Source organism: Dromiciops gliroides, chromosome 5, assembly GCF_019393635.1.
Source record: "Dromiciops gliroides isolate mDroGli1 chromosome 5, mDroGli1.pri, whole genome shotgun sequence".
NCBI lineage: Eukaryota > Metazoa > Chordata > Mammalia > Microbiotheria > Microbiotheriidae > Dromiciops > Dromiciops gliroides.
In genome coordinates, this window is record NC_057865.1 from 225,683,102 (window position 1) to 225,708,023 (window position 24,922).

At 40.3% G+C, this 24,922-nt stretch overlaps 1 protein-coding gene across 3 annotated transcripts; it reads left to right on the forward strand.

The window, feature by feature from the left end:
- The first annotated feature begins 1,833 nt into the window (after nucleotides 1-1,833).
- Nucleotides 1,834-24,922, forward strand: HSD17B6 (hydroxysteroid 17-beta dehydrogenase 6). 3 transcript variants are annotated; one of them, XM_043969208.1, is made up of 6 exons: nucleotides 1,834-1,968; nucleotides 5,495-5,826; nucleotides 17,097-17,355; nucleotides 21,038-21,216; nucleotides 23,154-23,179; nucleotides 24,086-24,264. In XM_043969208.1, exons 2-6 carry the CDS (start codon nucleotides 5,514-5,516, stop codon nucleotides 24,131-24,133), a joined length of 825 nt encoding a protein of 274 aa, XP_043825143.1. In that variant the 5' UTR covers nucleotides 1,834-1,968; nucleotides 5,495-5,513; the 3' UTR covers nucleotides 24,134-24,264. The 3 variants fall into 3 exon arrangements, with proteins under 3 accessions (XP_043825143.1, XP_043825141.1, XP_043825142.1); XM_043969206.1 differs by lacking the exon at nucleotides 23,154-23,179 and having other exon boundaries at nucleotides 24,086-24,922; XM_043969207.1 differs by lacking the exon at nucleotides 23,154-23,179 and having other exon boundaries at nucleotides 21,053-21,216; nucleotides 24,086-24,922.

The following is a 24,922-nucleotide window of genomic DNA, read 5'->3' on the forward strand; positions in this document are numbered from 1 at the left end:
CTCAGGTACTCCTGAATCCAGGGCTGGTGCTTTATTCACTGCACCACCTAGCTGCCCCCTAGTACCATATCTATTAAGCCTTGCTGCTATCACTATTATACAAAGAAAACAGATTGAGAGGCGAGGTGACTTGTCCATAGTCATCTAGCTAGCAAATATAAGAACTGGGACTCAAATATAAATATCCTGACTACAAGTTCAGGGTTCTTTCTACCATAGTATCAGTTGTACTTCCTTAGATGCAAGAATTTCTCTCAGCATCCCACAAATCCTCCTTCTCCTCCTCCTCTTCCTTCTAATGCAATCAGAATTAAGTGACTTGTCCAGGGTCACACAGCTCAGTAAGTGTCAAGTGTCTGAGGCTGGATTTGAACTTAGGGCCTTCTGACTCCTGGGCCAGTGCTCTATCCACTGCATTTCCTAGTGACCCCCCCTCCCCAATCTTCTCAACCAACCCACCAATCAGCAAATCATTTATTAAAAGTATACTATGGGCCAGATAATGTGCCAGATGTTGGGGATACAAAGATAAACCCCAAATAGTCTTTGCCCTCAAAGAGCTTACATTACAACATTAGAAGCATCTAGGAGCCAATGCTGGATTCAGAGTCAGGAAGGAGTTCAGATCCTGCTTTAGACAGTGTGACCTTGGGAAAATCATTTCATTGGTCTCAGTCTCAGTTTCCTCAACTGTAAAATGGAGATAATAATAACACCTCCTTTACAGGTTTATTGCGAAGATCAAATGAGATGACACATTTACTTTGTAAACCTTTAAGCACTATAAATGTTAGTTATATTATCATTGTGTTTATATATAAGTATATTCTATGACAGAATTGGAAACTGAGGGGATGCCCATTAACTGGGGAATGGTTAAATAAGTTGTAGTATATGAATGTAATGGAATACTATTGTGCTATAAGAAACGATGAGCAGGAGGAGTTCAGAAAAACCTGGAAGGACTTACATGAACTGATGCTGAATGAAATGAGCAGAACCAAGAGAACATTGTACATAGTATCAACAACATTGTGTGATGATCAACTGTGATAGACTTAACTCTTCTCAGTGATACAATGATCCAAGACAATGCCAAGAGACTGATGGTGGAAAATGCTTTCCACATTCAGAAAAAGAACTATGGGTGCAGATTGTTGTTGTTTCGTTGCTGTTGTTGTTTATTCTTTCTTGCATTTTTTCCCCTTTTATTCTTTAAAAAAATTTTTTTGGGGGGAGGGGCAATGGGGGTTAAGTGACTTGCCCAGGATCACCCAGCTAGTAAATGTCAAGTGTCTGAGGTCGGATTTGAACTCAGGTCCTCCTGAATCCAGGGCTGGTGCTTTATCCACTGTGCTACCTAGCTGCCCCCTTCCCCTTTTATTCTGATTCTTCTCTTACAACATGACTAATGTGGAAATATGTTTAACATGATTGTAATGTATAACATATCAGGGGGGCAGCTAGGATAGTTACTTAGCTGGATAGGGAAATGGCAAACCCTTCCAGTATCTTTTCCCAGAAAATCCCAAATGGGGTCATGAAGAATTGTACATGACTAAACAACAACATGGTATAAACTGATGAGAGGGAGTGTGTGGGCTAAGAAAAATACTCTTTTAACTTCCTTTCCACCAGTGACATAAATATGAATCTAGACTACTGAGCTCTGACCCTAAGGAGATCAGTTGGGATGGGACAGAATGAGACAACTCTAACTTTCTCCACAAGAGGGTGAAGTTGTTTAAAAACAAAAACCAACCCAAACACTAAAAACCAGTTTAGATGAAGTTATAAAGGCAAAGGGAGGAGGAGGAGAAAGAGAGAGAGAGAGAGAGAGAGAGAGAGAGAGAGAGAGAGAGAGAGAGAGAGAGAGAGAGAGAGAGAGAGAGAGAGAGAGAGAGAGAAGCCCGAGCAAGCAGCCTAGTTGAGAATTCCTGAAGCTATTAAGTAGTTCCTATCTATCAGGTAAGACTTAATCTGCTATTGTCTGCTCAGATGTGTTGTGGAGAGTGGATTGGGGGAGAGGAGAAGATAAGGTATAGGGAAATGGGAAGAGTTTGTGGTGAATGGTCTTTCTGATTTTTCAAAATGCTCAGGGGACAAGGTTCTCCAACTGTACTAAGGGTCTTGTGTGGGGTGAAACAAAACGCGAATACCAGGAGACACTTGATGGAAGGTCATTAAATTTTTTTTCTCTTGCAGTTTTGATTGATCGATTGATTTTCCTTTTGTTTTTTCCCCATGGGGCCTGAAGGATAGTTGGGCAGTGTCCTTCCTCTTCTCCCCCAGCAGTAGGAGTGTGGGAAGGTCATTAATGTTTTTTGGACTTCACAGAATATGATCATGGCCTGAAGACCTTGAGAATTTATAACACTGTGGTGGTGGCATGGTGGAGGAAGGTTGGCTTTATGCACAAGTAGAATGGGCTATGATGGCCAGTTCCTCCTGCCTAAGAAGATAACATCACATAGCATAGTGGCTGAAATTTTACCAGTAGATGTGAATTCATGCTTAAGCATGAAGAGCTATAGCATCATGTGAGTTTGAATTAGAAGGTACCCTAGAGATAATATAATGCAACCAATTTATTTTACTTCTCAGCAAACACAGAACAGGGATTATGAAGTGATCATACAACTGGTAAATTGCAGAGTTGCTCTTTGAAGTCAGGTTCTTTTGGGTCAAAATTCATTGTCCTTTCTCCTTCTGGTCTTAAAAATTGTATAAACCCCTTTTGGGCTTAAGACGTTGACAAAACTTTCTCAAATAATACTTCAGTTTTAATGGGGATAAATTACTATTTAACTGAGAGCAAAATAAGTACCAGTGGTGGGGGATTAAAAAAATTCTTATTTAGAAAGTCTTCCCAATATTAGACTTAGAATGCTCAGTTTGTGAAATATCCAAAGAGAGTGAGGATGAAGCATAGCTTGGAGAGATGGGAAGCAAGGAATTGAGTACAGGGGAATTTTAGAGTGGCAAAGGAGTTTAAAATCATTCTTTTCCATGTGGATTCTTTTATTATAGCAATATGACTACATTCTAGCTCTGGGACAAGTTTTGGAAAATGAGAAAAAAGGAACACTTAACAATTCTTTCACAAGATTTGGATTGTCCTCTTTCATTTCATCGTCCAGTCTTATTTTCAAATCTCACAAGCATAGGCAAATCCCAGTATATTTTCCACTGGCAGGGATGATGGTAGTACTGATAGTGGTACAGATATATTTAATAAGCAAATATTTGAACAAACGGACCCTGCTTTTCCCTCCCATTCCCTCCCATTTTGACCTCTGACATCCGCATTTAAAGAGGGAGCAGCATAAATGAGAAGCCTAGCAAAAGAAGAAACTTATTTATTCAAACAGGAATGGGGCCAGTAATATTTCTTTTTCTGAGGCCGAGTAATAGCCTTGTAAGATTCCCGTCTACTGATATGAAAGTTGATCACAATAAATACAACAAAAGCTGCTGCAAAATTGGCTTTTTCTCAGGCTTTAAATATATTTTCCAGTGAGATACTTTGGTACTGATTGCTCTCATTCATATGTGTTTACAAAGCTTTCTTCTTTGAGGAAAGGGCCTGGGTCTTTTTTTTTTTTTCTTTTCTTTGTGTTTTACCCATACTAAGTGCTTAACAAATATTGCTCAACTGAAGTGAGTTAGGTAGTGTATGGTTACCCCATTTTACAGGTGAGGGAAACTGAGCTTCTGAGAGATTGTGGTCTACAGTCATACAGATGCCATGCAAAGTGAAATGTACTGTATACAAAATAACAACAATATTGGGGCAGCTAGGTGGCGCAGTGGATAGAGGACTGGCCCTGGAGTCAGAAGTACCTGAGTTCAAATCCGGCCTCAGACACTTAATACTTACTAGCTGTGTGACCCTGGGCAAATCACTTAACCCCAATTGCCTCACTAAAAAAAAACAACCAACCAAACAAAAAATAACAACAATATTGTAAGATGATCTGCTGTGAATGACTTAATTATTTTCAGCAATATAATGATCCAAGACAACTCTGAAGGACTTATGAAAAATATAATCCATCTACAGAGAAAGAACTGATGTTATCTGAATACAGATTGAAGCATAATTTTTTTGTTAGTTCCTTTTTCTAAAGTTTTTTTTTGTCTGTTTTCTTTCACAACCCGACTAATGTGGAAATGTTTTGCATGATTACACATGTATAACTTATATTGAATTACTTGAGTTCTTAAGGGAAGGTGGGGAGGGAGGGAGGAAGAGAATTTGGAACACAAGGTTTTAAAAATTAATGTTAAAATTTGTTTTTACATGCAATTTGGGAAAAAAATTCTAAATAGAGTCATACAGATGCTAAATTTTGGAACTGGGATTACAATTTAGGCCTATTGACTCTAAGACCAGGCCTCAGACTCTCACTGTGTGACCTTGGACAGGTCACTTAACGTCTGTTTGCTTCAGTTTTCTCTTCTGTAAAAGGAGGGCAATAATAGCACCTATCTCACAGGGTTGTTGTGAAGATCAAATGAGATATTTGTAAAGCACTTAGCACAGTACCTGGCACATAGTAGCTGTTATTTAAATGCTGACTATTATTAAGCTTTAGTCCTTCTTGGTTCTCTTGTCTCTCTCTCTCTCTTTTTTTTTTTTTTAGTGAGGCAATTGGGGTTAAGTGACTTGCCCAGGGTCACACAGCTAGTAAGTATTAAGTGTCTGAGGCCGGATTTGAACTCAGGTCCTCCTGACTCCAGGACCGGTGCTTAACCACTGCGCCACCTAGCTGCCCCTTTCTCTTCTCTCTTGTCTGATTGAATCCTTTCTTTCAGATCTTGTGTCTGGAGTCACTTGTCCCAGTCTTGTCTGGGTTGGATGCTAAGTAAACCTCTAAGTTCCTAGTCAGGGCAGGTTCAGCTTGGCAAGGCTGCAGAGTGTGTCAGGCCTCACAGAATCCATTTCCCAATCATGGTTCCAGGTGCAGGAGCCTCAAGCTTGCAGTAGACACTTTTCCCCCTGTGTTCCCAATGAGTCCTTTGGGTTTTTGGTCTACAGGGAACTTTAGAGTTGCCTCTCTTACCCTCAGTCTCGATGACTGTAAATCCCATTAAAGTTCCCATCCTTGTCTCCTGGCCCCCTGATTGAAAAGATCCTTCCCTATGTAGCCTCTGAAGATCCCTTCCCTGAGCCTCAGGCCTCCTGCCATGATCTTCTTCTTCCTTTTTTTTTTTTTTTTTTTTTTGGTGGGGCAATGAGGGTTAAGTGGCTTGCCCAGGGTCACACAGCTAGTAAGTGTCAAGTGTCTGAGGCCTCATTTGAACTCAGGTCCTCTTGAATTCAGGGCCTGTACTTTATCCATTGTACCACCTAGCTGCACTTAGGAATTTTCTACTAATGAAATTACAGGTCTGGTCCACATGAAAACTATTAGAAAAAAAAAATAAAATGGATTCTGGAGGACTGAAAGACAGTAGAGCAATTAACATTTTTCTCATGCTTTATTTATAGCGGAAGACCAATTGCTTCCATGTGGCTTTACTTGGCTGGCCTCATTGGCCTTTACTATCTCTTTCGCTGGTACCGGGAAAGACAGGTGGTGAGTAACCTTGGAGACAAATATGTCTTCATCACTGGCTGTGACTCTGGATTTGGGAACCTTCTGGCCAAGCAGCTGGACCTTCGAGGCCTGAGGGTGCTAGCAGCCTGTCTGACAGAGAAAGGGGCCGAGCAACTGAGGCATGAAACTTCAGACAGGGTAAAGACAGTGATCCTGGATGTAACCAAGACTGAGAACATCACTGCAGCTGCCCGGTGGGTGAAGGAGCACGTGGGAAATAAAGGTGAGAACAAGAGCCATTGTTTTGTTGTTCTCAAATCCTTCAGCATAAAGAAGGGCTTTGTGGGATTCGAGAGGTTCATTTTGTCACCAGGAGGACAGTTAAGGCCTTTGTTTTCATTTGCTCAATAGTTTTGTCCTTCATTCTTGTTATTTGTTTTTGGTTTTTTTTGTGAGGTAATTGGGGTTAAGTGACTTGCCCAGGGTCACACAGCTAGTAAGTGTTAAGTGTCTGAGGCTGGATTTGAACTCAGGTCCTCTTGAATCCAGGGCCAGTGCTTTATCCACTGTGCCACTTAGCTGCCCCTGTCCTTCATTCTTGAAGAGGACCATGATATCAGGAGGTGATGTCATGACTTGCACTGAATTGGATTTGAGTGAGGGAAGGCTGTGCAAAGTCATCAACCTCACTCTCTCCTTTGGAGCCATCTGGGTCCAGTGGTGAGATTCATATCAGGATGAGGAGACTGGAGATGGCCCCAGATGTTTTAAGGCAATTGGGGTTAAGTGACTTGCCCAGGGCCATACAGCTAGTAAATGTCTGAAGTGAGATTTGAACTCAGATCCTCCGACCTCAGGGCCAGTGCTCTAACCACCACACCACCTAGCTGCCCACTGGGGATTTGGGGGTGTTGCTTTCATCTTGGGAGTTGGGGATTTAGAGGTATAATCTTTGAAGCACCAAAAGACCAGGATTGTTCAGAAAGTACGTTTATAAGGTATTTTTTAGAAACTCATTTTTATCACAAGGCAAGTATGACAATTGTTTAGGCAACATTTTATTGCCATTTTTCTTTTTTTCTGCCCGATTGTTTATGAATTTAAGCAAATTTAAGCAAAAAAAAAATCACACAAAAAACTCCCCCCAAAACAGTCCATGGAGCCCTACTGACATCACTCCAAATTCTTTTTCAGTCTATGGCCAGTTGTTGGACATCTTTCCCAGGATGCCCTTTGGGCTTATGGAACTCAACATTTTCAAATCAGAATTCATTATTTTGCCTCTTAAGCCCATCTCTCCTCCAATAGTGTTATCTTTCCAGTCACCTAGGCTGCCAATCTTGGAATCATCTTAGATTCTTTATTCACCACCCATATTCAATCAATTGCCCTCTCCTGTTAAATTTACCTCATCATTATCTTTCTTCTTTATCTTCTCTTCATTCATATGGCTGCTGTTCTAGTTCTAGTTCAGACCCTCATTAGTTCTCAAATGGACTATGGTAATAGTGTCCTGACTGGTACTTATGCTTTGTATCTCTGATTTCAGTCTCTCCCCCTCTCCAAGTTATCTTCCACATAGCTACCAAAATGATCTTCCTGATCATCTCTTGCTCCTGGATCTCCAATGACTAAATGGTCTCTGGGATAAAATATAAACTCCTCAACTTCTCATTTGTAACTCTTTACAAACTGGCTGCAATCTACCTTTCCAGACTTTATTATTTGACTTCCTTTCTTTTTTTCTTTTTTAATTTTTTTGCAGGGCATTGAGGGTTAATTGACTTGCCCAGGGTCACACAGCTAGTAAGTGTCAAGTATTTGAGGCCGAATTTGAACTCAGGACCTCCTGAATCCAGGGCTGGTACTTTATTCACTGCGTCACCTAGCTGTCCCCCGACTTCCTTTCTTTTTAAAAAAATGTTTTTAAATAAAAAAATTTAATTTATGGAATAATAAAACAAGTATTTTTATAACATAATACAACAAAAAGATGATTGTACATGAAACTGCAAATCTACTATGTACAACCTGCTATTCCTTTCAAATATAAAAAAATTATCATGTACATTTTTTTTCTTTTTCTTCTCTCTACTCCCCCCCCACCTTAGAGATGGCTACCATTAGACACAAATAGGCATGTATCTCTATCTATCTATCTAATCTATCTATTTATTTATCTATTCATCTGTCCATCCACACACATATATCTAAAATTATTCTATACATACTTTTACTTATCAGTTCTTTCTCTGTTTTGTTTTGCAGGACAATGAGGGTTGAATGACTTGCCTAGGGTCACACAGCTAGTAGGTGCCAAGTGTCTGAGGCCAGATTTGAATTCAGGTTCTCCTGAATCCAGGGCTGGTGCTTTATCCACTGAGCCACTTAGCTGCCCCCCTTCATATGTTCTTTATAGTTAGTTTGGGTATTTATAATAGACAAAATAACTTATTTGCTCAAAGTCATTTTTTTTGTTTTAGCTTTTTTGTGTGTTTCTAAATCATAAAAGTATTTTATTATTTTCCAGTTACATGTAATGATAGTTTTCAACATTTGTTTTCATAAGAATTTTAGTTCCAAATTTTTCTCCCTCCCACCCTTCCCTCCCTCCTCTCCAAGACAGAAAGTAATCTGATATAGGTTATATATGTACAATCACATTAAACATATTTCTGCATTAGTCATGTTGTGAAAGAAGAATCAAAACAAAAGTGGAAAACCTCAAAAACCAAAAAAAATCCCCAAAAGAGTAGAAATAGTATGGTTCAATCTGCATTCAGAACCCACAGTTCTTTTTTCTGGATGTGGAGAACATTTTCCATCATGAGTTCTTTGGAATTGTCTTGGATCATTGTACTGTCAGCAATACGATGCTAAGTCTATCACAGTTGATCATCACACAATGTTACTGTTATTGCTCAAAGTTGATGGAGGCAGCTAAGAGGGGTTAACAGATAACCTAAGATCTGAGCTCTGATCAACAGTAGCTAAAAGGGGTTAACAGATAAACTAAGGCTTGAGTTCCTATCAATAGTAGCTAAAAGGATTAACACAGAACCTAAGACCAGAATAACCAGAGGGTTACTACCAACCAACACTATCAACAGAAGCCTGAGGAGACAGTAGCCAGGGACCATTAACCATTAATAGACATTAATGTTCCTAGGTGACAGGAAACAGAAACTGTACCTAGAAACTAGATCTTAAAATAAAGCGATATCATAAACAGAGAGACCCTCTGTCTTTAGGAAGATGCGCAGAAGGACCAAATGTGTCCTTAGGTTCACCTTATGACATTTAAACCCCCAAAACATACCCCTAGGGGCGGCTAGGTGGCGCAGTGGATAGAGCACCGGCCCTGGAGTCAGGAGTACCTGAGTTCAAATCCGGCCTCAGACACTTAACACTTACTAGCTGTGTGACCCTGGGCAAGTCCCTTAACCCCAATTGCCTCACTTAAAAACAAAAAAACAACAAAAAAACATACCCCTAGGGAAAAAGGTACCCACTTTGGAGAATGTCTTAGGATCCCAGGAAGTCTAAAATTGGATATGAACCTCCCTCAAGAGGAAATTAAGATAATGAGGAGATAACCTATTTTTCTCACTATAAATATAACCATTTTTCCTCTCCCTATTCGAGATACCATTCTTTTTTTACTCCTTTGGTATTCTCCCTGTGGCCTCATAGTATTCTAATAAAACTTAGGAAACTGAGTCACTGAGTCTTGTAATTCTTTGGGACACCTCATGATCAATTCAATCAATTGAATCCATTCCTACTTCAAAGTCATTTTTACAAGAATGTTGCTATTACTGTATGACTTCCTTTCATGTACCCCTATCTCCAACAAAATGACCTATTTGTTGTTTTCCTGTACTTGGTATTCCATCTCCTGCCTTTGTACCTGTCAGGGAAAACAATCCTCTTCTCAAGAATTGTCAGGAATTCAGCAGCAATGTGACAAAGGCTCTTTTATTTCCTTCTTGTGAGAAGGAGGCACCCTAGTGTACAGCTAGTGGGTACAAAGAAAGGGGACTGGCAGGCTGTGTTTTATTTTATTTTATTTTATTTTATTTTATTTTATTTTATTTTACTTTTTTAGTTAAGCTTTTTATTTAATGCTTCAAAAAATATATTTAGTCAAACAGACCAAAGCCCATGTCATCATCAGACTCCTCGGACTCTTCTTTTTTTGCTTCCTCTTTCTTCTTCTCCTCAGCTGGGGCAGCTGTGCTAGCAGGAGCAGCACCTCCAGCAGGGGCAGCACCACCAAGGTCCACCAACTCCTACATTGCAGATGAGACTAGCAATGTTTACATTGTTCAGGGCCTTTGCAAATAATCCAGGCCAGAACGGTTCAACATTTACACCTGCTGCTTTAATGAGGGCATTAATTTTATCCTCCGTGACCGTAACCTCATCGTCATGAAGGATGAGAGCAGAGTAGATGCAAGTGAGCTCAGAGACGGCCATTTCGGGAGATAGATGAGGAGGATTTGTTTGTAGTGGTGCTAGCCGCCGGCTGAAGTGAGGGTTCATCCCAACGTGGCCTTAGCTTCCGAAGAAGAACCAAGCACCTTACAGACAACTGAAGAGAAAGCAGGCTCTGTTTTAAACCCTAGTCTCTAACGTGAATGGACCCTCCCCTTTTTCATCATTGGTCCAATTACTCAAGGGTTACAATCTACGTGCAAAATCTAGCTAATCAGAATGCAGTATTCCCATCCCTCTTCCTTATATGGGCATAACTCAGGAGTGGACCTTATTCTTCCTTATACGTATACAACTCCGGACTTTGCACCCATTAGCTACACACTAGGGCATTTCCTTCTCTGCTTCTTCTTTTTTCTTTCAGGGCAATGGGGGTTAAGTGACTTGCCCAGGGTCACACAGCTAGTAAGTGTCAAATATCTGAGGCCGGATTTGAACTCAGGTACTCCTGAATCCAGGGGCCAGTGCTTTATCCACTGCACCACCTAGCTGCCCCAGGGCGTCTCCTTCTCAAGAAAAGGAAATAAAAGAGCCTTTGTCACATTGCTGTTGAATTCCTGACAATTATTGAGAAGAGGATTGTTTTCCCTCATAGTTGTTTAGTCATTTTTCAGTTGTGTCAGACTCTTCATGACCCCATTTGGGTTGGGGTTTTTTTTTTTGTGTGTGTGTGGCAAAAACACTGGAGCAGTTTGCCATTTCCTTGTCCAGATCATTTTATAGATGAGGAAACTGAGGCAAACAGGGTTAAATGACTTGCCTAGGGTCACATAACCAGTAAGTGTGTTCCATAACCTCAATGGGGCTCTCACTGCTGCTAGGCAATCCTAGTATACCTCCCTCATCAACTTACTTTCCCACTGTCCACAGTAGCTCTTCCAAAGCTTTTCATCCCATTTCAAACCTCCCATGGTTCCCACTTCCCTCACTCTCTCAGCTGAAAACCTTGCCTTATATCTTATAGAAAAAAATTGAGGCCATTCCTTGTGAACTTCCTCTTTTTTCTTACTCATCTCAAATCTACCAATCCTTCCTGAACTTCTTTGCTGACCCCCAATTTTGTATCTCCAACTGCCTTTCAGACATCTCAGACTGGACATCCAGTAGATATGTCAAACTCAATATGTCCAAAACAGAATTCATTATGTTTTCCCCTAAAATCTCTCCCTACTCTCACCTTTCCTAGTACTGAAGAGGGTAACACCACCCTTCCAATCCCTCAGGCTCAAACCCTGGAGTCATCCTGGACTTCTTACTATCTCTCACCCCACCACATCCAAGCTATTGCCAAGACCTGTTCATTTCACCTCTACAACATCTCTTGAATAAGCTCCCTTCTCTCTAACACTGCTGTTACTTTAGAGCAGGTCCTCACCATCTAACTCTTGTACTGTTGCAGCAGCCTGCTGGTGGGTCTGCTTGCCTCAAGTCTCTGTTCACTCTAGTTCATCCTCCATTTAGACACTAAAGTGATTTTCCTAAAATGCAGGTCTGATCATGTCACACCACCTACTCAATAAACTCCAGTGGCTCCCTACTGCCTCCAAAATCAAATGTTTGGCATTCAAAGAGCCCTTTCCTGCCTTTCCAGTCTTCTTATACCTGTGACACTGTCCTGTTGACTCTTCTAGAAACAAGACACTCCCTCTCTTGGCTCTGGGCTTTTTCTCTGGTTGTCCTCTGCTGCAATGTTCCATATTCACCTCTGCAAAGATTATGGGAGGAGGCATCTTTTTTTTTTTTTTTTTTGGTGAGGCAATTGGGGTTAAGTGACTTGCCCAGGGTCACACAGCTAGTAAGTGTTAAGTGTCTGAGGCCGGATTTGAACTCAGGTCCTCCTGAAACCAGGGCCGGTGCTCTATCCACTGCGCCACCTAGCTGCCCCGAGGAGGCATCTTTTCATATCACTACTTTGGGGTCAAGCTTGTTCTTTGTAATTTTATAACATTTAGCTGGATTGTTTTGCTTTCTTGTTTTGTTCTTTCCCTTTATGTTGTTGTCCTCCTTGTGTGTATTGTTCTGCTGGTACTGTCTTTTGCTCTCTGATGCACTTCCTGTAAGTCTTTCCATGCTTCTCTGTATTCCTCATACTGGTCTTTTTTTTATAGCACAGTAATATTTTATTACATTCATGTATCACACCATGTTTATCCATTCCCCAAGTAATGGCGATCTAATTTGTTTCCAGTTCTTTGCTACCACACACAAAACAGTGCTGCTATGCTGCTATACCGCTATACATAGTTTGTTGCATGTGGAATCTTTTTTTTTTGTCAATGACTTCCTTGGACTATAAGTCTACCAGTGGAATAATTTTATTTATTTGAATAATTCCAAATTGCCTTTCAGAATGGTTGTACTTATTCACAGCTCCACCAACAATGCATTAATGTGCCCATCTCTTTGTTTTTGTTTTTATTCCAGCTCCAATAATTTTTATTCAGGTCACACAATACAACCCTTTGCATGATAAGACCACTTCACCCCTCTTTGAAGCCTTCTTTAAAAATAAATTAAAGGGGCAATAAGGCGGCGCAGTGGATAGAGCATTGGCCCTGGATTTAGGAGGACCTGAGTTCTAATCCAGCCTCAGACACTTTACACACTTACTAGCTGTGTGACCCTGGGCAAGTCACTTAACTCCAATTGCCTTGCACCCCCCCCCCAAATTAAAATAGTTATCCCCATTTCTTACTCTTAATTTAAAGTGACTCAGTGTACTTTTTCTCCCAAAAGAAAAATGTCAGTATCTCTTAATGAGTCCCTATGGATCTCAGCTGTCTCACAGGTTGTGCCCATCTCTTTAAAAAATATATTTTTCAGATGGGGGCAGCTAGGTGGTGCAGTGGATGGAGCACTGGCCCTGGAGTCAGGAGTACCTGAGTTCAAATCCGTCCTCAGACACTTAACACTTACTAGCTGTGTGACCCTGGCCAAGTCACTTAACCCCAATTGCCTCACTAAATATATATATATATATATTTATATATATATATATATTTTTCCCCCCTGGAAAATTGGAACACTAATGTATTGGTTTTTTTTTTTTTTTTTTTTTGCAGGGCAATGGGGGTTAAGTGACTTGCCCAGGGTCACACAGCTAGTAAGTGTCTGAGGCCGGATTTGAACTCAGGTACTCCTGAATCCAGGACCGGTGCTTTATCCACTGCGCCACCTAGCCGCCCCCCACTAATGTATTGTTGGTGGAGTTGTGAACTGATCCAACTATTCTGGAGCACAATTTGGAATTATGCCCAAAGGGCTATAAAGCTGTGCATACCCTTTGACCCAGCAACACCACTATTAGGTCTTTTTCCCAAAGAGATCATAAAAAAGGGAAAAGGAACCACATGTACAAATATTTATAGCTGCTCTTTTTGTGGTGGCAAGGAATTGGAAATTGAGGGGTTGCCCATCAACTAGGGAATGGCTGAACAAGTTGTGGCATATGAAAGTAATGGAATACTATTGTGCTGTAAGAAACGATGAGCAGGTGGATTTCAGAGAAACCTGGAAGGAATTTCATGAACTGATGATGAGTGAGATGAGCAGAACCAGGAGAACATTGTACACAGTATCAACAACATTATGTGTTGATCAACTGTGATAGACTTGATTCTTCTCAGAAATAAAATGGTCCAAGATAGTTCCAAAGGACTCATGATGGAAAATACTCTCTAAATCCAGAAAAAAAAAAAAGAACTGTGGAATCTAGATGCAGATCGAACCATACTATTTCTATTTTTTTGCTGTTTTTCTTTTTTGAGGTTTTTCCTTTTTGCTCTGATTCTTCTCTCACAACATGAATAATGCAGAAATATGTTTAATGTGATTATACATATTTAACCTATATCAGATTACTTGCTGTCTTGGGGAGGGGCGAGGGAGGGGAGGGGAGGGGAGGGGAGGGAGAAACATTTGAAACTAGAAATCTTATAAAAACAAATGTTGAAAACTATCTCTAAATGTAACTGGAAAATAATAAAATATTTCTATGGAAAAAATAGATATATTTTTCTGGGGCAGCTAGGCAGTGCAGTAGATAGAGCACCTGCCCTGGATTCAGGAGGACCTGAGTTCAAATTGTGGGAATTTATTGTGATTTTTGGGACCCTACCTTTGGGCTGAGATTAAAAAGCCTTAGGCCCTCAGGGTTTTTCTCTGTGTAAGATGGGCTGGTGCCCCTCCCCCTCTGTTTCAGCTGTGGGGGGCCTCTGAACCAGGCTGGACAGCTATGAAAAGCCCTAGTTCTCTCTGCCCTGTGGGGATCTACCCCGCAGATCTGCGGCTAGCCCTGGGCATGGCACAGCAAAGCCCAGGTGCGCAGTAGGGGGCATGGCCCCTGAGCCCTGGGTGTGGTACACATGGCTCATTTGAGCCCAGCACGCGCCCCCCCCCCCCCCCGCCCCCGGCTGTGGTGTTAGGGTGGCCAGCAAATTAGCTTGGTGTGTGCCAGGGCACAGGGAGCCTGAGGTTTGATGGGAGAGAAGGAAGGTATATAGCCTGGGAGGTAGAGACACTGGGAGATTGGTGAGAGAAGAAGCACTTGGGGAGTTGTCATGACAGTACAGAAAGGGGGGTTCGCAAAGGAGACTGAGGCTACAGTAGTGAGAGAGAAGTTAAAGCGTGAAGCAGAAGGAGCAGCCAGGTGGTGCAGTGGATAAAGCACTAAAAAAGAGCTTAAAAAAAGCACTTAAAAGAGCTAGCGAGAAGCTAGAGAGATGGGAGGGAGAGCAGAGGATGCTAGAAAGTTGCAGATGTGGCAAAGAGTAAGCGCAAGTGGCAGGAGGAGTCAGGTTGTACATTTTATTTTCCTGCATTCTTTTTTTAAAAAAATTTTTTTTTTTTTTAGTGAGGCAATTGGGGTTAAGTGACTTGCCCAGGGTCACACAGCTAATAAGTGTTAGGTGTCTGAGGCCGGATTTGAACTCAGGTCCTCCTGATTCCAGGGCCGGTGCTCTATCCACTGCGCCACCTAGCTGCCCCTCCTGCATTCTTTTTTTTTTTTTTTTTTTATGGGGCAATGGGGTTAAGTGACTTGCCCAGGGTCACACAGCCAGTAAGTGTCAAGTGTCTGAGGCCAGATTTGAACTCAGGAACTCCTGAATCCAGGGCCGGTGCTTTATCCACTGCGCCACCTAGCTGCCCCCCTCCTGCATTCTTAATATTAAATTGTATCTCATAAATAAACCCTCTGCTGTTAAATTGGAAGAGGCTTCTTAATCTTTTGCTTATCAGTTTGGGAGGAACAATGTGGAAAATTGTAAACAGCCCTAACAGACTGGCTTAAGAAATTGATAGCGGTCAGACAGCCAGCCAGTCAAACATCCACAGATTAGGCCCCAGTAAGCTAAAATATTTCTACAAAATCTGGCCTCAGACACTTGCCACTTAGTAGCTGTGACCCTGGGCAAATCACTTAATCCCAATTGCCTCACCTATATGTGTGTGTGTGTACATATATATATATATATATATATATATATATATGTGTGTGTGTGTATATATATATATATATATGTATATATATGTTATATATACATATACACACATGTATGTATGTATGTATATATATATTTCTATTTTTAAAAGTAACTAAATTTTTTGTGTGTTTATATCATCCCCATTTGCTTCCAGAGAACCATTTTTTTTTGTTAAAAAGGATAAAAAAGAGGAAAGAAAACAATTTAGCAAAACTAACCAACATATCAAAAGTCTGACATCATATATAGTATTTCCCATCCATGTTACCCTACCTCTGCAAAGGAAACAGATGTGTTTTTACATTTCTTGTTTGGGGCCAAGCTTGGTCAATTATAATTTTGTGCCATTCAATCTCTCCTGTTTTGTTTTTATTCTTTCCATTAATATTGTTGTAATCATTGTCTATGTTGTTTTCCTGGTTTTATTGACTTAATTTTGTATAAGCATTTCCCATGCTTCTCAGTAGTAATGTGCAGTAAGAAATCTTTGCATTTGTAAATATATTCTTGGCCTGGGCTCCAAATCTAGGGAAGGGGGGATTTTTGTACTTCATAGTATGCTAGATTCCTTATTGAATCAATTGATCAATTAATTAATTAGGCTATGATCTGTGTTTTTATCTGTGTGTGAACTCACTCATGTAGAAACTAACAGAAGGGGCAGCTAGGTGGTGCAGTGGATAAAGCACCAGCCCTGGATTCAGGAGGACCTGAGTTCAAATCCAGGCTCAGACACTTGACACGTACTAGCTGTGTGACCCTGGGCAAGTCACTTAACCCTCATTGCCCCGCCAAAAAACAACAACTCACCACCAGAAAAAACTAACAATGGAAATAGGCAACTCATTTGTAATCATAGTCTTTTAGTGTTGCCTAAAACTCTGAGAGGTTAAGTAACTTGTTCAATCAATCAACCAATAAAGTTTATAAAGCCCCTATTATGTGCTAGGTACTATGTTAAGTGCTGAGAATACAAACAGAGGCAAAAGAAAGTCCCTGCCCTTAAGGATTGTATAATCTAATGATTGTAATGATAATGTTCACGATCATCCAATTAATATATATCAGAGGCAAGGCCCAAACTAAAGCCTTCTTTTTTTTTTTTTTTTGGTGAGGCAATTGGAGTTAAGTGACTTGCCCAGGGTCACTAGTAAGTGTTAAGTGACTGAGGCTGGATTTGAATTCAGGTCCTCCTGACTCCAGGGCTGGCACTCTATCCACTGCGCCACCTAGCTGCCCCAGAACTAAATCCTTCTTGATCCAAGGTTCTCTCTACTACACTGCCTTTCATTAAATTCATTAGGGTTGGAATATATTAGGGTCTATACTTGAGATTAGTCTAGGTGATCTCTAATATCCTTTTCCAATGCCACATTTTTTTTTTTTTTAGTGAGGCAATTGGGGTTAAGTGACTTGCCCAAGGTCACACAGCTAGTAAGTGTTAAGTGTCTGAGGCCGGATTTGAACTCAGGTACTCCTGAATCCAGGGCCGGTGCTCTATCCACTGCGCCACCTAGCTGCCCCCCAATGCCACATTTTAATGCACTTATGATTTTGATTTACATCTTTTTAGGACTCTGGGGCCTTGTCAACAATGCAGGAGCTATCTTTCCAGATATTTGCTTTGAGCTGATGACCAAGGAAAATCTTATAAAGACACTGAATGTAAATCTGATTGGATTAATTGAGGTGACACTAAGCATGCTACCGATGGTGAAGCAAGCCAGGGGGAGGATTGTCAATGTCTCTAGCATCTTGGGGAGACTTGCTTTCCTATCAGGGTCCTACTGCTGTTCCAAGTATGGAGTAGAAGCGTTTTCAGACCTTCTGAGGTAACTATCTTTATACTTTATCCATCCAAACATCCTTCCATCTATCCATGGGAGAGGGAATAGGGGTCAGGGAGAGTATTTCAATCCTCCAAGTAGATGAAACCCTGAATTAGGGCAGTGGCCATGTGAATGAAGAGAAAGGGATAGATTTGAGAGATCTTGTCAAGGTAGAATTGACAAGACTTGGCAACTGGTTGGATCTGAGTAGAGAGTCAGAGTGAGGAGTTGAGGATGTCTTCAGGGTTGAGAACCTTGGGTGAGTAGAAGGATTGTGGTACCCTCAACAGAAATAGGGAGATTAGGAACAGGAGAGGCTTTAGAAAGAATGATAATAAGTGTATTGAATTTGAGATACCAGTAGGATGTCCCATTCATCTGGAGATATCCAATGTGCTAGTTGGTGTTCAGTCAAATCAACAAGCATTTATTCATCACCTATTATGTGCCATGAAGAGAAACTAGGAATGGAGTATAGATATGACTGTCATCTGCAAAGAGATGATAGTTGAACCCACTGGGGCTGACGAGATTATCAAGGGAGAGAATAGAGAGCAAAGAGGACCTACAACAGAGCAAAGAGGGTGGGATAAGAAAAGGAGACTGAGAAGTGGTAGAATGAGATTCAGGAGAGAGTAGTGTCATAAAACCCCAGGGAGGAGAAAGTGTCTAGAAGAAGGTGCTGGTAATAATATTCATATACTAGTAGTAAATCAAGAAGAATGAAGACTAAAAAAAAAGGACACTGGATTTGGCAATTGGAGAGAACAGTTTCAGTTGAATGATGAGGCTGGTGGAAGTCAGATACCAAGGAGCTGGGAAGTGAGCAAGTAGAGAGAAAGTGGAGGCAATGAGTGTAGATGGATTTTTCTATCAGTTTCATTTTTAAAAGGGAAGACAGATATAGGACAATGACTGTAGGGGGATAGTAAGATCAAATGAAATTAAAACAATATTAAAAGATGTTTCCGGGGGCAGCTAGGTGGCACAGTGGATAAGGCACTGGCCCAGGATTCAGGAGGACCTGAGTTCAAATCCTGCCTCAGACACTTGACGCTTACTAACTGTGTAACCCTGGGCAAGTCATGCAAAAAAAAAAAAAAAAAGAAAGAAAAAAAGAAAAGAAAAAAGATGCTTCCTTCTTAGAAGGAAGGTTATAGCAAATATGGACAGCAAACTAAAAAGCAGAGATATCACCTTGCTAACAAAGGTCCATATTGTCAAAGCTATGGTTTTTCCAGTAGCAATGTATGGCCATGAGAGTTGAACTATAAGGGAAGCTGAGAACCACAGAATAAATGCTTCCAAATTCTGGTTCTTGAGAAGACTTTTGAGAATCCCTTGGACAGCAAGGAGTTCAAATCAGTTAATACTTAAAGAAATTAAGTCAGACTATTCACTGGAAGGTCAAATACTGAAGCTGAAGCTTAAATACTTTGGCCACATAATGAGAAGATGGGACCCCAATGTTGGGAAAAGGGGATGGCAGAGGATGAGATGGATAGATGGTATTATAGAAACAATGAGATTTTGAAAGATAATAGAGGATAGAAGGACCTGGCATGCTATGATCCATGGGGTCACCCTACTGAATGACTCAATACCAACAACAGCAAGAAGAAGGTTAAATGAAATTATTTTTTAGTATGAGGAAGATATATTGTATTGTATATTTATAAGCAGAAGGGAAGGAGCTGCTGGATGAGGAGAAGTCAAAAATTAAGGGAAAAGAGGGGCTGATCAAAAAGGTACACTCCTAGAGGAGATGAGATCAAGGATACAAGTAGAGGAATGATCATTAGCAAGGAGAAGGTCTACATTTTCCCCTAAGACTGAGGATTCCAAGCATATTTGTCCTTGGGGGCTTGGGGGGTTGTGGCCAGATTGAAGCATTATATCTTTATTTTTTTTGGCAGGGCAATGAGGGTTAAGTGACTTGCCCAGGGTCACACAGCTAGTAAGTGTCAAGTGTCTGAGGCTGAATTTGAACTCAGGTCCTCCTGACTCCAGAGCTGATGCTCTATCCACTGTGCTACCTAGCTGCCCCATTTACATTTTTAATAACATAATTCAAGAGAGGGACTGAAAATCATTCCAAAAGTTGACACATTCCTTTGTTACCTTAAAGTGATATTCTATTAACTCAGAGGGATGAAAGTAATAATAGCAGCTATAGAGCTTTAAAGTTTATAAATTTCTTTTCTTACAATAACCTCTAAGGTCCCACCTGCCTCTAAATTTAGGATCCTCTGCAAACTATTAGCACATCATTATACATTTAATGATTTTTACCAGTCTCACTCCAGTGTTTGACTAGGAGAATCCCTAGATTCCTTTAAAACCCAGATCAAGATGTCACCTTCCACTTTTTCTTCCCAGCCCTGTGATTGGTGCTATCTTCATCTTGCTACTATTTTTTTTTGAATTTTTGTCTTCATATCCCCAATTCATGTTTGTTGAATGTTGTATCTCCCCTAGTTGAATGCCATTTCCTTGAGGACAGATTGCTTTATATCTCTTTTTATCCTCATCACCAAGCAGTGTCCTTTCCTTCCTTCCTTCCTTCCTTCCTTCCTTTCTTTCTTTTTCTTTCTTTCTTTCCTTCTTTCTTTCTTCCTTCCTTCCTTCCTTTCTTTCTTCCTTTCTCTTTTTTCCTTCTTTCCTTTCTTTCTCTCTCTCTCTTTCTTCCTTCTTTCCTTCCTTCCTTTCCTTCTTTCCCTCCCTTCCTCTTTTCCTTCCTTCTAGGAAGCTTCCAAAGTAGAGCTCCACTCCCAATGCAGATTTACCATTTCTAGTTTTAGAGAGTGGCCTGAGGGCAATCAGGGCCCAAATGACTTTCCCATGGGACACCTAGCCAGTATTTGTGGGGGGAAGAATTTGGACTCAGATCATCTTCCTGACTCTAAGAGTAGTTCTCTCTTCACTAGGCCATGCTGACTTGCACACAGAAGGCACTTAAATGTTTGTTGAGTGAATTAATCAATAACAAAGAGACTTCTGGGGGAAGCTTATACATAGTTGTTGGCATGTTGTCTCCCTCATTAGACTGTGAATTCTTTTAGGGCAGGGACTCTCTTTTGCCTCTTTTTGTATCCCCAGCGCCTACCACAATACTTGGAGAACAGTAGGCACTTAATAAATGCTCAGTCAATAAATGAACATTTAAAATTTCAAAACATTATTCAGAAGAAGTGAATCCTCATGGAAGTTGTATTAGCCCCATTTTGCAGATGAGGAAGCAGAATGTCTTTTTTTTTTTTTTTGCGTTGGGTAATGGGGGTTAAGTGACTTGCCCAGGGTCACACAGCTAGTAAGTGTCAAGTGTCTGAGGTCAGATTTGAACTCAGGTCCTCCTGAATCCAGGGCTGGTGCTTTATCCACTACGCCACCTAGCTGCCTCTGGAAGCAGAATTTCTAAGAGGTTAGAGGACTTAACCAGGGGCCACATAGCTAGTGGGCAAGTCTCAGAGTGATGATTTGATCTAGTTTTTCTAAGTTAATCTTCAGCCTTCAGGGAACTGTTTCTGCTTGAGCTTGACATAGCTGGGCTTTATAACCTCTAAGGTCGCCTCCAGCTGGCGAGTAGTGATCTCATGAGAGATTTCACAAGTTCTTGAATTAATTTGTATTTTCTTCCTAGGAACCTTAAAATTGAGGGTGTGTTTAAACCATCTTGTTAACTTAGGTGGATCTGTTTCAGGCTCCAAATTCAACATTCTGGGGTGAAAGTCTGCATAATTGAGCCTGGCTATTTCAAAACAAACATGACAGATACTCTGAAGTTCCAGGAAAAATTCAAAAATGCTTGGAATCAAGTCCCAGTGGAGATTAAAGAAAGCTACGGACAAGAATTCTTTGAGGAATGTGAGTTTCTCTCTTTTGATCAAGGTGGAATGTTCTATGAGGGGGGGGAAGGATGAATTTAGGCATTTATAAGAATATCATTGAGTGAGGTGTTTCAGCAGGAAATGGTAGATATGCTCTTTAGACTTTAGGATTATATATATATATATATATATATATATATATATATATATATACACATATACATATACATATATATGTGTGTGTGTGTGTATATATATATATATATGTGTGTGTGTTTTTTAGTGAGGCAATTGGGGTTAAGTGACTTGCCCAGGGTCACACAGCTAGTAAGTGTTAAGTGTCTGAGGTCGGATTTGAATTCAGGTACTCCTGACCCCAGGGCCGCTCTATCCACTGCGCCACCTAGCTGCCCCTTTAGGATTATATTAATAGTGATATCATGAATAACAAATCACCTTTTAATACTACTACTGATAACTCACACTTAGTATTTTATTTTTATCTTTTTTAGAGCTTCTCCAAATTTTATTTCCCAGTTTCTCTTTCTATCTTTATTCTAGACTACCCTTCCCTTTTTATTTTATCGTTTTAAAAAATAATGTTTTTATTTTTCTCAATTATATATAAAACTAGGGGGCAGCTAGGTGGCACAGTGGATAAAGCACTGGCCCTGGATTCAGGAGCACCTGAGTTCAAACCCAGCCTGAGACACTTGATTCAGGTCCTCCTGAATCCAGAGCCAGTGCTTTATCCATTGCACCACCTAACTGCCCCTGTTGCAGTATCTATCAAGGAATGATTTATGGTCTTAACACTTCCATGGGAGATATCTTGTTGGTAGAGAGCCTTTAAGACAGCCTTATGTTTTGTGAATCAGATGCTTTGTTCTAGTCAACAAGCTGTAAAACGCAGAGGAATCTTTGAGCACATTCTTTTCATTAATAGCAGTGTTTGCAAATAGGTTGAGAATTACTGGTTATATGGCAGGGGTATAAGAGTTTCTAAGTGATGATTTGTAGGTATTGTTTATTTTATTTTATTTTTTGGTGGTACAATAAGGGTTAAGTGACTTGCCCAGGGTCACACAGCTAGTGTCAAGTGTCTGAGGCTAGATTTGAACTCAGGTCCTCCTGACTCCAGGGCCAATGCTTTATCCACTGTGCCACCTAGCTGCCCCATGGTATTGTTTATTTTAAAGAAACTTGGTTGCATGAAATTTTTAATGTACAAAATTAACCAAGTAAGGCAGGAATTTTTATGCTGAGGCTGTAGAGGCAGGAGTTGGCTGTTGGCCTTGACTGATAAAATGTGATACTGTAGTCCTGATAAAAGGAGTAAAGTTCAGGGAGCTACAATTGTGGAGGCTGGTGGTATCAAACTCTAATAGAAACAGAGGTTACTAAACTATACTGAAAGAGCCATGTGGACTGTTTATTGACTTAGCTTTAAAATGGAACAACAGCAATGTTTGTTTTGTTAAATATTTCCTAATAATACTTTCATCTAGTTTGCTGACATTAGGGAGTCATGGGCACTATGCAGGGGCAGGAACCTTGTGTTGGATACCTCTGCTCTTGGTATAAGAGAAAGGTTTTTTATTTTTTTGTTTTTTTTAAAGAAAGTCTTGGGGGAGCTAGGTGGCACAGTGGATAGAGCACTGGGCCTTGATTCAGGAGGACCTCAGTTCAAATCTGACCTCAGACACTTAACACTTAGTAGCTGTGTAACCCTGGGCAAATCACTTAACCCTCATTGCCCCGCCAAAAAAAACTCAAACCAAACAAAAAACAAAAGAAAGTCTTAAGGTTTGATGAAAGCAGAAATGGTAATCAGTTATAGAAAGGATATCTCAGAATCAGGAGCATCCCACAAAGGAAATGTGAATTTCTAATTTGGGACTCATATTCCCAGCATAGATTTATGGCTTTTGAATTTGGGCAGGACCCATTTAAACCAACTCTTCCATTTTACAGATGAGGCAATGGAGACCCCCAAGAAGGTAAGTGACTTCTCTAGGGCCACATTGGTAGCAGTGATGGGACTTGAACACAGGTTCCTTGATCAAAGATCTAATGTTCTTCCCATTACATCATACTGTCTCTGCTAACTTCCTTTTGTCCCAGTCTCCAACATACCAGGGATTTGGCTACGTTTCTACACTCCAAGTTTTCAATTTATTTTCATTAGAGTTACCCTCTCTGGAAACATATCTTTGATTTGAAAGTCCATAAGAAAAAAGTTAATTTTGTTAAGATACTCAGGGTCTTGTCATTTATAATTATCCGTTAGGTTATATAGTAGGAAGAATGCTGGACCTAGAGTTAGGAAGACTTAAGTTCACAGCCTCCCTCAGACTCTTACTACCTGTGTGGCTATGGGCAAGTTACTTAACCTTACAACCTCATTTTCTTCATTTACAAAATGGGAATAACAATAGAGTCTACCTATCTTACAGGTTTTTTGTTTTTTGGGTTTTTTTGGTGGACCAAAGAGGGTTAAGCACCACCTAGCTGCCCCCCTCCCCTTACAGGGTTGTTGTGAGAATTAAACAAGATCACATTTGCGAAACACATTGCAAACCTTAAAATGCATTATATAAGTGCTAGACATTATCACTATAAGTAGAAGATACCTTATTGATCATTTTTTTTTTACTTATAACAGAAAGGTTGCCCATATTTCAAGGTTTTAGTTTCAGTCATCCTGAAGAAGTTGAAGTAGTTTTCATTGAATGGTGAATGAATGGTGTATTTGTCCACAGATTTGTCTAAAGGCACAAATCATCTGAATTTGTATGAAATTTGCCAGAGGTTACATTTAGATTTCTGTAAACTTTGCTGTTGAACTTTAGGCTGAAAAAGTGAGGAACAAAAAAGCTAACCACATTTCCCTTTTTTGCTTTCAGCTCTCAGCTTTAATAAAAAGTCACTGGATAATTGTTGCACCAACTTAAACCTGGTGACTGACTGCATGGAGCATGCTCTGACATCCTCTTATCCCCGATATCGCTATTCAGCTGGCTGGGATGCTCAGTTCTTCTTTATTCCTATGTCGTATTTGCCTACAGTATTGACAAATTATATTTTGTCTAAATATTGTTACAAACATGCACGTTCTGGCTAAAGATGGATTGGAAAGCTGACTTGTGAAGAAGGAACTGAACACAATGAAATTTGATGATGGTGTTTCTATAGCTTTTAAAGAAAAAATTGTTTTTGTGGGGCGATGAGGGTTAAGTGACTTGCCCAGGGTCACACAGCTAGTAAGTGTCAAGTGTCTGAGGTCAAATTTGAACTCAGCTCCTCCTGAATCCAGGGCTGGTGCTTTATCCACTGTGCCACCTAGCTGCCCCCCTCTTCTCCCATTTCTAACATTTGCTGATTATAATCTAAGACAAATGGAAAATTTTAGTTACCAGTTAACCAAAGTTTGTAAGTCAGTAATCCTGATTTTACAGATGATTCTTTATCAATTTTAGCCTGGATTAGGGCCAAAGCTTATATTTTGCCTCTTTTGTGGAATAAAATGCGTGGGCTTCTGAGAGGCTCTTTTTTTTTTTTTAAATTTAGGTTTTTGAATCTACGTTCTGATGGTTGAGGTTGCTAGAAACCTGTTGTTAAATGGATAAATGGGGTGTCTGGTTAGAAAACCTACTTAATGCTGAAATGATACTTCATTGTTGAATATAAGGACCAATAACTGTGAAATATTGGGAGAAAATAAACTTTCTTGTTGATTTTAA